Source organism: Prinia subflava, chromosome 2 (genome assembly GCF_021018805.1).
Source record: "Prinia subflava isolate CZ2003 ecotype Zambia chromosome 2, Cam_Psub_1.2, whole genome shotgun sequence".
NCBI classification, from domain to species: domain Eukaryota; kingdom Metazoa; phylum Chordata; class Aves; order Passeriformes; family Cisticolidae; genus Prinia; species Prinia subflava.
In genome coordinates this window covers 46,295,189-46,307,075 of record NC_086248.1, presented here as the reverse complement: position 1 = coordinate 46,307,075, position 11,887 = coordinate 46,295,189, and the positions used below count along the sequence as shown (strand labels likewise).

The 11,887-nt window shown below is 37.5% G+C and overlaps 1 protein-coding gene across 1 annotated transcript in view; it reads left to right on the top strand.

Moving 5' to 3' along the window:
• The window catches only part of REV3L (REV3 like, DNA directed polymerase zeta catalytic subunit), a 113,677-nt gene that overhangs the window by 72,523 nt on the left and 29,267 nt on the right, over positions 1-11,887 (top strand). The window contains exons 14-18 of the mRNA XM_063389820.1: positions 68-1,041; positions 1,624-1,706; positions 2,715-2,840; positions 5,480-5,672; positions 8,056-8,167. Coding sequence (XP_063245890.1) covers positions 68-1,041; positions 1,624-1,706; positions 2,715-2,840; positions 5,480-5,672; positions 8,056-8,167 — 1,488 coding nt within the window. The remainder of the gene's footprint in view (positions 1-67; positions 1,042-1,623; positions 1,707-2,714; positions 2,841-5,479; positions 5,673-8,055; positions 8,168-11,887) is intronic.

The window sequence follows — 11,887 nt, the reverse complement described above, 5'->3', positions numbered from 1 at the left end:
ATCTGGAGGACTGCCTGCAGCGCGTGGTTTAGAGTAAAACAGTAATTCAAACTACTTTTCTTCACAGGGAGATTGGAGGGCGGCTTCTCACAGTGGAAACCAGACTTCCAAATGACCTCCTTGAGTTTGAGGGGGACTTCTCTTTAGAGGGTCTACGACTTTGGAAGACTGCATTTTCAGCAATGACAGAAAGTCCTAGACCAGGATCTCCTCATTATGGTCACTCTACTGTTAATAAAAGTGAAAGTAATAGCCATAAAACTAGTGAAGACAAAAAAATAGTCATAATGCCATGCAAGTGTGCTCCAAGCCAACAGCAAGTTCAGATATGGCTTCATGCCAAAGAAGAGTACGAACATTTCAAGAAATTGCCTAAGAGTCATTCTGCTGAGCTGGCAAAGGCAGATGAGAGTTTCAGCTCTGCAGTATTGTCTGAAGAGAAATCTATAGAGGTAATAAAAGTAGCTAAGGACTTGAATTTGTCTAGCCTGGAAGATGAAAGACCTATTGTGCCTATAAAGAATTCTCCTGCTTCTGTGGCAGAAAATACAAAAATGCAAACCAATGAAACCTGTGATAAGTCTATAAGTACTATGGGAACTTCTGTAAATACTAAAAATGACACAGACTCTAATAAAACTTCATGTGAAGGCAAGGCACACGCCACTTCTGCTCTAGAACATAATAAGGAGGAGGAGGAGGAGGAAGATTATTATGTCAGTTACAGTTCACCAGATTCTCCAGTGCTTCCTCCTTGGCAACAGGTGGCATCTCCAGATCCTAAACAGTCCAGTTTAGAAGACACAGAGTGGAAAAATCAGGATATTATTTTGTCTTCTGTGGAAGGAAATGATGTTGGAAATGCAAAAAATTCTCCATGCACCCAAGAGGACATTAGGACATCCGTTAACACATCCCCATTTTCAGTTAATGAAGATCCTGGAAATTCTGAATCCATTTGTCTACATAGTACACCCATTGTGCACAGAAAAAACCAAGATGGAAGACCTGAAGTTCTTGGTTTTACTCCTTTATCTGCAGGTAAATCCATTAAGTGTTTCTAGTAATACACACATGCACACACACAAATCTGAATATATTTCTTTTGACGTAAGAAGAAAAAAATTACATCTCTGCAAAAATATATTTAAAACTAGTTTTTGAAAGGAAAGTCCTGTGCATTATTGTCAAAGTAACTATTGAATTACTGAAAACATCTAGAAGCAGAACATCCATTTGCTTCCTAATAGTCTCTAGTATCTGAACTCTGAAGTGCTGGTTAAAAGCTTAATTTAGAAGTATTGCTTATTTGGGGGATTTTTTAAATCTTGTTGACTATATTGCTTGTATTTTTCCAAAAACAGTCTCAATGTAGAGTGTGAATAACGTTGCAATGTTTAAGATGATAATGATGTGAGGCTTTCTAACTTACGTTCCTAAATGTCCATAAATACCAAATTGTAGTAGTTGTGCTTTGGATTTGACAAAAGATAAAGCTGTATTTGCTTATATATGTAATATTTGTTTGTAATGTTAATGAAATGCTTCTGTTGTTTCTTGCGTGTTGTTTAATGCCTAGACAATACTTTTGAGGCTAAGTAGTCTTCACTCATATGTTTACAGTACCAAAAGCTCAGAAACTGAGCCACAAGAGGGGAAGTAGTACTGATGGTCTTCGAAGAGTACTTCTAACCACACAAATGAAGGTAAATTAACATCTTCTGTACAGATGTATTTACATTATGCAGCATATACACATTTCCATTCTTTCTTCTTTGTTGTTTTTGTCTTTTGCTGTTAAGATCTTGAAAATACATTTTAAATGGTAGGCTACAATTGTTGTAGAATCAGAGCACACTCAAAGTTAGGAAGAAATTTATGAGTTTAATTTGGGGGATGCGTGTGTAAATTGGAAATTGAGGATGCTGCTCTAGAATAGTGAGATACTAACAAAACACTAAAGAGACACCATGTAAAGATGTCTTGCTCTTTGAGTTACAACATCCTTTTTAAGTTCTGGTGTGATTTCCCTTTTTTATATATGTATATCCAGGCCTGTGTATGTTTATGTGTCTCAGTGTGTATTAGTTTTCAGACACTGTTCTAAGCATTTTCTGAAAACAAGGAGGGCAGTTTGTGGTGTGCCAACAGAGGAGAAAGAGATTGGACTTTTTTTACTTAAACAAGAGTGTTTCTGCTCTCCATGTTGGAACAAAATGGCGGGCTAGGTGTATTACTGAAGTGAGACAGTAGTTTTTTCGTCTCAGTATGCTGGTATTCACCGTTTCAAGGAGGTGCTTAATGTACCTTTAATTCATTGCCTTAAAAAGTGATGACTGAAACAGCTTTTTGACAAATCATTGCTCAAGAGAGAATAGAAAATTGCTGGTTTCCATATCCTCAGACTTCCAAGAAAGCCAGTATGTGTGGGACTGGGGTTTTTTTTTTTTTTTTTTGTAGGGTTCTGGGGTTTTTTTGGTTGGGAGGTTTTTTAAATATTTCGAACTGCCTCTTTCTTTGCTATGAATTAAAATTATTCCAAACAGGCAGAAAGATACAACTGTTTGCTTGTTTTTAGTAATTTGCAATGTAGCATTTGCATTTTCGTTGATAAATTTGTATTTAATATTGCATATTGTTTAGTATTACATATCAGTTTAACAACCTGTGTTTTCTTACTATCCTGTGCTTTTTTCTTTCCCTGCCCTGATTAGAATCAATTTGCTGCCCTCGGTGCTCCAAAGAAAGAGACTTCCCAGATTGAAGGACCATCTTTAAATAATACTTATGGTTTTAAAGTCAGTGTGGAAAACCTGCAGGAAGCAAAATCTTTACATGAGGTAACTTAACTGTTACATGTCAGATTATAAAATTATAATCTCTCAGGCCAATTTCATACTGGCAGAAATAAAAAATCTTTTTCTCCTGGGTCCCTACATGACTTAAAAAATAATCAGTGTGTCATGTCTGTGGCTTATGAGTAGCTGATCTACCAGTTTCAGCTTGATGTGCAGTGCCTCTAACAGTATTGAACTAGACTTTGCAGTATTCTGGTTGAGAAGATGTGTTCTGAACTGGGTGGAAACACTAATTTATGTAGCAGTTTCATGTTGGCTAATTTGGACTTTTTTCGGTCAATGCACTAAATTTGTGATGGTTTTTGTGCTTACTCTTCTTTCTGTGAGATAGACTTTGGGAGGGAAAAAGGCAAAATAGGCTTAACTTAAAGATTACAGAGATAGTTTTATTAATACACACTAAAGGAGGGAAAAAACGAAAAAAATTTGAAATTAAAAATTTGAAGTCTTCAAAACCCTTTTCCCTTCCCCTCAAACTGTTCACTTTTTCACAAACAACATAGAGAGACAAAACTATGATTTTCAGTCAATTTCACTATTTAAACATAATCTTTCATCACTTTGGGAGAGGAGTCTCTCTTGATGTCCCATGGAATTTCTCTACTGATAACTTCAAACAGTTCTCTGGTGGGTTTTAACTGCTAAAAAAACCCCAGCTGCCCGGTAAAAAACCTTGCTTCTGTGACCTCTCCCATTAGCAGTTTCCCAAGCTGCTTATGGGTCACGGGTCTAGACTTTTGCATATTAGGGTGTCATGTTTTAGAGATGCACAACTCAAAGGACCAAAGGATTCTTCTTCTCAAAGAGCAGAGATATCTTCTCATTTCTTCACTAGCACAAGGGACTTACCTTTCTCTCTGTTCAAGCATCTGATAGGATCAGTATCACTTAGTTTATCGCATACACTTTTGTTCAAAATTTACACACAAATTTGAACATCTCTCTAAATGCATATCTTCCCATGATTTTAAGGGATATATTAGTCCAGTTTCCATGGTTTACATCCGGAGAAGTCCAGTCAGAAATGTGCCTCTGGCCGCCTCTGCCGCCTAATGGGGGAGCGGCAGGGCCCAGCCGATGTTACTTGTTCAAGTGGCCAGAAGGAAAGGGTGACTTGCCCTCACTCAGAATTTTATATGGTTATTCTTCAAAGTTTCATCTGGCTTCCTCAATGGTCTAACAATATGTCAGTATTTAAAAATGAACTCTGATAGGTGCCTGTCTCAATACAATTTAAAGTCCTGACAGAGAACTGTTTCCACTTTAACTAAAAACTGAACTGTGTCAACCTATAACAAGATGGTAAACCTCCCTTTAAAAATAAAAATAAGGGGAAAATTAGAAGGAAGAAATAGTAAATTTTGCATAAAACCATTACTTGACAAACTAGTTGACCATAATTTTCATGGATTGTTTCCTTAAGAAATAAGGCATCTGACAGCAATCAGTAAGGCCCTCCTGGTATTCCTACTTGTTACCTTCTGAACCTTTTGGGCAGTTTCTACCACATTTAACAAAAGAGTGCCTGTCTCAAAGGTCCTGATATATTTAATGTAGGTGAGTGTTTGGTGTGGGGAGAGGAATCAAAGTGCTGGAGAAAGGGAAGTGATGTAAATACTGCTGTGTTTGGCTGCTGACAGGGCAAGCTGTCTGTTTATATGTGCTCCTAGACAGTCTCCACACCTGGAATTAGCTGTTGGCCAATTTATAGAGTAGGTAGGGAGATAGCACTGGTTAAAGGACATAGGAGAAACCACTAGAAACCAGTGATCTTGGGGAGGAATGGAGATGGAGCTTTAACAGTAAAATTTCACTCAGTGATGTTTGTAGTGATTTAGCATGCAAATCTAGAGGAAATCAGGCTGCTACCAGGGCATCCTACATACACAGAAGTACTTCTAATTTTTCCCTCATAATCTGTCTAAATTAATTCACATTATGAGCAATGTTATGCAAGACAACAGAGCAGCAACATAGTGTTGAAACAGTATTAAATAATACTGTCTTTACTGCAGTCAAAACTTGACAGTATATAGGGATTAAGATTTTCTTAATGTAAACCATTCTGCAAAAAGTTCTGTCAATATGATGTGGAAATTCATTAATGCAACTGAAAGCAAAGTTAGGTATTCTCCCTACCTTCCTGTAAGATTTAGGATTCATGCTTGTCTTGGGTGAGGGAGGGAAGGGAGAAGACCAAGAGTGATTCTTTGGTTTTGATCGGTTCAGAAATGTGATTCAGCTCAATATACAAAGCTGTTTGAAAACAGTACAGGAATTTACAATTGTTGAAGTTGAACATGATCTGGTTTTTGACTTATTTTCTGCTTTTGGTAGAAGACTATAGTACTCAGAAACATACTGAATTTCCATAACTGAGTATAAAACTGTTTAATGATTAATCTTAGTTTTCCTAAGATGGTGCTACTTGCAAAAAAGTGAGATCTAAAGATGCATACTTGATCACTGCTGGTAATTTTTCAGGTGGAACCTTGTAGTTACAATGTAATACCACCATATAAATGTCTGCATTGTCCTCATTTGCTCTGATAGTCTTTTCTTAATCTTTTTTCTTAAGCAACCTGCAGAACAAACTAACATATGTCTTTATTTGTTGCTAGGTCCAACACCTTACCCTCATCAGTATGGAGTTACATGCTCGAACAAGACGAGATTTGGAACCAGACCCAGAGTTTGATCCGATCTGTGCTTTATTCTATTGCATCTCATCAGACTCAGCGCTGCCAAATACCGATAAAAAAGAAATCACTGGTGCTATAGTGATTGATAGAGGCGGGACACTCTCAAGCCAAGGTTCCTATTTCTTTTTTTCTTAATGTATTTTACAAAAATGCTATTTTATAGTAATCAAACAGTAGCAAGCAAAATGTAATAGAGTATCTATATTACTGTGTATCTCATTTAATTTTGTCTTGTTGAATGGCCATATTAAATATGGAGTTTTCCTGCTTATATCTTCCAAAGAACTATTGCATGGGCTGTAAACCACAAATAACATTTGCGTGTGCAAAATATCCATGTTTATGTCCTTGTGGACAAGCTCCTGCAGTGTTCTAAAAGTGTAAAGAGGAAAACTTGCCTTTAGTTTCCTACTCAAGTTGCTGGATAGCTACAAGTAGAAAATGTTAAAAGCAAGACAGTATGTTTTATATTTTACTTAAGGGTTATTTTTGTGGTTTTATCTGATCCTTTTAGGATCTAAACAGGGGCCCTTATTCTATTGTACCTTTTTGGCTTTGTTTAGACCAGTGATACTCAACCTGTGGCTCTAGAGCCGGATGTGGCTCTTCATGGCCCTACAGGCGGCTCTCGCAATGTAGGCATCAGATCGGCGCTCCACTCTGTCAGGCAGCGCGGGGAGCCCTGAGCAAATGGACCAGCAGTGTGGGAGTCGCTGAAGTTCCCCCTCCCATAGGGGGAAAGAAAAGGAGCTGCTGGGATCCCCCCACAGGTAAGAGTAGAGATCACCTCCCACCCAGCAGCTGTGGGGCAGAATGGGGGAAAAACTTGCCCTTTTGCCCCTTCCACCCCTCCACCCCACTCCTTCCTAGCAGCCAGAAGGGATTGAAGACAGAATGCTGCTGGGAGAGAGGATGCTGATGTGTCATGTCGTGATGTATCAATGTGTGGTGGCATTAAGGCAGCATCATCACACATTGAAGTGTCATGATGGAAAAAAAATCACACTGTTGATACTTGATTTTATGGTGCTCTACAACTCCATTTTATTAAGAAGTGGCTCTCCAGCTGTTAAAGGTTGAGTACCACTGGTTTAGGCTAGTAAAAAAAAAAAAAAAAACCAAAAAAAACCTCAAACAAAAAAACAACCCCGAAGTAGTCCTCTTTCTTTCAGGGTTTCTTTGGCATTGTGAATGTGTATCAACCACAAAATACTGTCTAAAATTTTAAGTGTGGACAAAAACCTACCAAAAATAAATTTAGCAATAAGGCAACAGCTTCTTCTTTTACCAGTTTATTTTTCAAAGTATTGTAGATATATCATGTTAAGCTAAGTTCTTATTATTCTTAGTGAATTTTATTCTGGTATTATATGCTTGTTACTATCTTTAAAATTTTATTTTCATTACCTTACTAAGTGAGATTTTTCTACAGTATAGCCACTATGGCTCCCTAGGTGTGTGCCACTGATAATTTATCAAGAAAAAGTTTTCTGTAAAAGGTCCAATGATACTTAGAAAAAACAAAGGTTCTGATCTGGTTTTGTTAGTGAAATAAAATGATGTGTTTAAATGTTATTGTGACATTTGTTGCTTTAATTGATGCGTGCTGTCAAGACTTTCTTGGTTAGAACTTTTTGACTTCCCTGTGGAGTGACTTGACATTGAGATACATTTTTTGCCCCTTTGTGTTATTATTGCTTTGTAAGACACAGTACTCGTTTTAACATTTATTTCCGAAAGCACACTTTTCTTAATTCTTAAGATCTTAAGAATGTGTCAAAATAGAATACCTTTTAAACACTCCAGTTCCTAAAATCTGTCATTGTAGCAGAGATCATACTATCTGTTGTATTGAGAAAAGAGACTATGCGTTGTGCATTACTCATTTAAAGAGGTTTTTTTTAATATGTAAGGCTATGCTGAGTTCCTGCGTGCATACAAATGTAGATATTACTCAGACATTATCGATGCAGACACTCTTAATGTGCACTAAGTGAGCAGTTGCTCATGTTTTTCCATTTCTGTCAGTAACTTAGGAGTGTGCCGAAAAAAAGAGCTATACTGTTACATAGCATTTTCATTCTGTAAGGCATTTTGCAAAGCACTACTCTAAGAGCAATTAAAATTATATTTTGCATAAAGACAGTGTGTGGGCTGTCATATAGTCATTTAATATTTCTTATTAAAAGTAATTTTCTAGTAGCTGGACTCTTGTGCATGTAAAATAGTGAAATTTCTCTTCAACCAGCTTTATATCTGTGAACCTGTGCAAGATAACCACTATAGCAGAATTCTACAAAATGAAAAGAAAAAATTACTTCACCCAAGAGGAACAAAATAAGTCCATGGAAATAATTGTGATAATTATTAAAGATAAAAATAAGTCGTGTTCTATACTTTTTCCAGTTGTATGTTTTATTTTAAAGCACTATTGTTGTGTGAAATAATGAAATTCCTTCTAAATTGTAACAGCTTTTTTTACTTTTATTTTCTAGGGAAGAGAGACCAAGCCCCCTTGCTTACAAGATCTGGAGTTACAGGACTAGAAGTCAGTTACGCTACTGATGAAAGAACTCTTTTCCAGGAAGTAGTGAATATTGTAAAAAGGTAGCATATCTGTACGTTCTGCTTTTATTTTTCAGGCTTGGAACAGCAGATTTAGTTCCTTCAACCCTTGCCAGTCTTTCAAATACTGATTTATTTTGTTGTTGTTTCCTTATTTCTAGAGTGGACAAGCATGGTGGTCTTTCAAATAAAAATACTTTTTGCTTTTCCTTTTCTCTGACAGCAAGAACATTCAGATCCTCTTAAGCAGCTGAGTTACAGTCTTGAAACTTACCAGCCATATAAGTACTTTTTTTTAACATCCAACTTTCCTGTTAGCCCTGGAATTCATTACACATCTCTCTCTGAAACTCTCAGAATAGTAGATATTAAGAGTGCTGAAAACGATAGAATATCCCTCAGACAGGAAGAGTTTTCTAGGAACTCTGAGACAAGTCAGAAAAAAACCTGCACGGTACTGAAACTGCTGCAGTTTAAAATATGGGTTCATTGAAAAAATCAGTTTTCTTCACTATTTTTGTCTTCTCTGAATGGAAATCCCCTGCTCCGTCAAACTTGGAAAACTGCTGGTTTTCCCCATCTCCACCAAAGCTGAGAAGCCTGTTCAGGAGTCCTCTTGTCTGGTGCGTAGGTGGAACCACAGACGTCTCTCCAGACCCTACTGACAGGTGCAAAGCTGTAAAATTTCAAGGAAAATAAACAGATTTAAACTCTGAGTCACCCTGCTGGAATAGAGGCACAAGAAAAAAAACAAACTAGGCAGAGTACATTTGCAATTCTTTCTCTCTCCAACCAGAAAACCTCTGATGAGAAAGACTTTGACCAACCCCATGAAGCCAGAATACAAAAAGAGTTGCTGAATGCAACCAGCACAGGGTGGGTCCTGACAGAGCAGCAGATCCCTGTTCAGAGAAGACAAAATTCAGGTAAGGACTATAATATTATTTTTCTTTCATGGAAATCTAGTGCTCCTCAAACTTAAGAAAATTACTCAGAATGACAAACTGCCAATAAATGAAGAATTCTCCACCAGTTGTGCGGAAGTTTAAGAAGTGATAGGACAGAAAGAATATAGTAGAGAGAACTCAGCAGTTAAAATAAATGTTTATCACTGAAGAACAGAAGTCTTCTATATCTGTACATACTGAAGGCATTACAGAAAAAAAACCCATGCAGTTTTGGTGTACTTCAAGATAGAATGTACCAGGTTGCTGGCTGAGAAATCTCTGCTTATGAGATCTTCTCTAGTATGTGCTAGCATATCTTTTTGATGCAGCAACTTCACCCACAAAGACTGAATTAGTTGACTTGTATTCCTGGAAGATAAAAGGTTTGATCTGTTAATGGAGAGACAGACTACTGTCATCATTTTAGTCTACTTCCTTCCCAACTCTAAAATAACACTTCGGCCATCAGACTTCTGATGGACTCTCAAAAAAGATGGTTTTTGAAATTTGGACCTTATCTACAGTTTGCTGCTCTTTTTCCCCCCTTTATTTTCTGTAGCCTGGGCAAAAAACCCCGAGAAATTTGTTGGAGTAAATGTTTTGTATTTCTTAAGTACAAAGCGAGTGTCTAGGCCCAGAGTAGCTTTAACTGAAAGAGGAAGTATGGTAACATTATGTAATTCTGAAGCAGTGGACTGCAAAAACTTCCTCAATGAGGAATGAACAAGCAAGCAGCTTTAATGAAAATCAGTAATTATTTTTAAACAATTTTCTGTTGAACTTTTTAGTGTTATTTTTTTTCCAGCACAAGCTAGGTACTTTGGCTGTTCTGATAGATGCACTTAATAGTAGGTCTGATAGATTAGAGAAAGAAAACTATCAGGCCATATTCAAGAAGCATTACTGCTTGAATTTCATGGAGCAACACTCAAAGTCACCCTAATTTCCAAGCTGTGAATTGTATCAGTATCTTATATTCTGATACATGCTTTAGGCTGGACAATGATAGGCTCGTGTGACTGAACAGCATGCCCAGCATGACTGCAGCCTGCTTCTGGTTCGTGTTCTTGGCCTCTTGGGCTGTTGGAGGGAAGGGTGGAAGACTGAAATTCCAGATTCCTGCCATAATGAATGACAGACTGTCTGTTCACTCTTGATTGTCAGTATCAGGAACAGACTTCATCAACTTGTTGGAGCACTGAACAGAGAGGATCTCAGCTGCAGGAGGAATTATCTTACGCAATCCAGTTTAAGAATTCTTGGTTTTATTTCTTGTCATTCTCTTAGTAGTTGGCCTAATTCTTCCTCTTATTCTCTATATGTGAAATTGTGGAACATACTTACTTGTTTCAGGTTCCAGCCTTCTACTTCTTTGTTTAGGCTTTTTGTTTTCTTTCTATTCTGGCTATTGAAAATAGTGGTTGATTCTTTAACTTCTTGTTACATGTAAACATGTAAATTCTGAAAAAGCCCAGCAGGGAATTCTTGGTCACTGTTTCCAGCATACAGATGAAGGAAAGGTTGTTTCTGGAAAATTTGTAACTTCTGCAATACTCATAGCTCATCAGTGTCTTTGACTAGGTTTTTGTCACTGGAGAGTGTTTCCCAAATTTTTTGTAGCAGAGCTAAAGTTATTCTCTGTTCACTGAAGATGAATATTGCTCCAGAAAGTTCTCTGGAATTGACAAACTGAAGTTTGATTTGGTTAATACCATCACTGTTTACCATCACAGCCTAAACCAGCTTGTTTATGCTGTGCTAGATCTGAATGACCACAGTACAGTTAATAGCTTGGCACCTGTGAAACAAATACCAGGTTAAATGTTCTTCCTTGAATTAGTAGATGTTATCTCCGATTATCTCAGAGTCCTTGGGAAACAGAAATAAGTCATCTTGTGTTCTAGTAGACCAGAAGAAGATCTGGTTGTTTCTCTGGAATTATGACCTGTGATTTCATCTATACTGAAAATTCACAGAATTCTCCACATATTGAGGAGAATAAGAGAATAAACTCTTATTCTAGGAGGTTGTTTCTAGGAGATTGTTACTGAGAGTGACTAACCTGTGAAGTGGAAGTAGTTAAAAGTGTGAATACCGAAGTCTATGCAGAGACAACTTTAATTTTAAAAGGTATTGGAATACTGAGGTTGAGGGTTGAGAGTCAGGAAACAGACAGAAAGGAAGAGCCTCCAAAATTTGGAGGAGGGATAGAATAACAAACAGCACAGATTTGTAAAAAAGAAAAGCATAATTAGATTAGGTTTTGGTGCCCTGACAACTGTCTTAGGCTTTGAGAGGGAGCTGCACCTGCATAGGTCCAAAATTCCCTTCTTTGGTAAGCTGTCCTCTGGCTGTAAACCAAAAAAAAAAGGGCTTCAGCCCAAAACTGGCATAAAGCAGCTGAGAGACAACATGCTTCTAATCCTGTGCAGCCACTGGGGATGTCCTAGAAGCAGAGAGATCCAAGTTGTAGGCTCTCTGGAGCTGTCAGAGGGAATTTTTTGGGGTTTTTTTTATTCTTGAAATGAAGTCTGGACATGTATTGCTGTCCTAAAGCATTCTGTTGTACTGCCTGAAGTGCTTTCTTGGATAGATCCTCTGTTGACCATAAGGTGTCAGATGCACTGAGAGAGGAGAAAAAAATGGAAGAATCTTTCTCCTTGAGAGAGTAAGAGAATCATCTCTCTGAACCTAAAGGCAGGAAAAAAGAGTAAACACATTTACATACTTCCCGAACACAGGAAAGCTGATGGAGGAGGAGGAGGAGGTAGAAGGGAATGCTGCAAGAATGTTTGCCTGGGGATTTAAAACATAG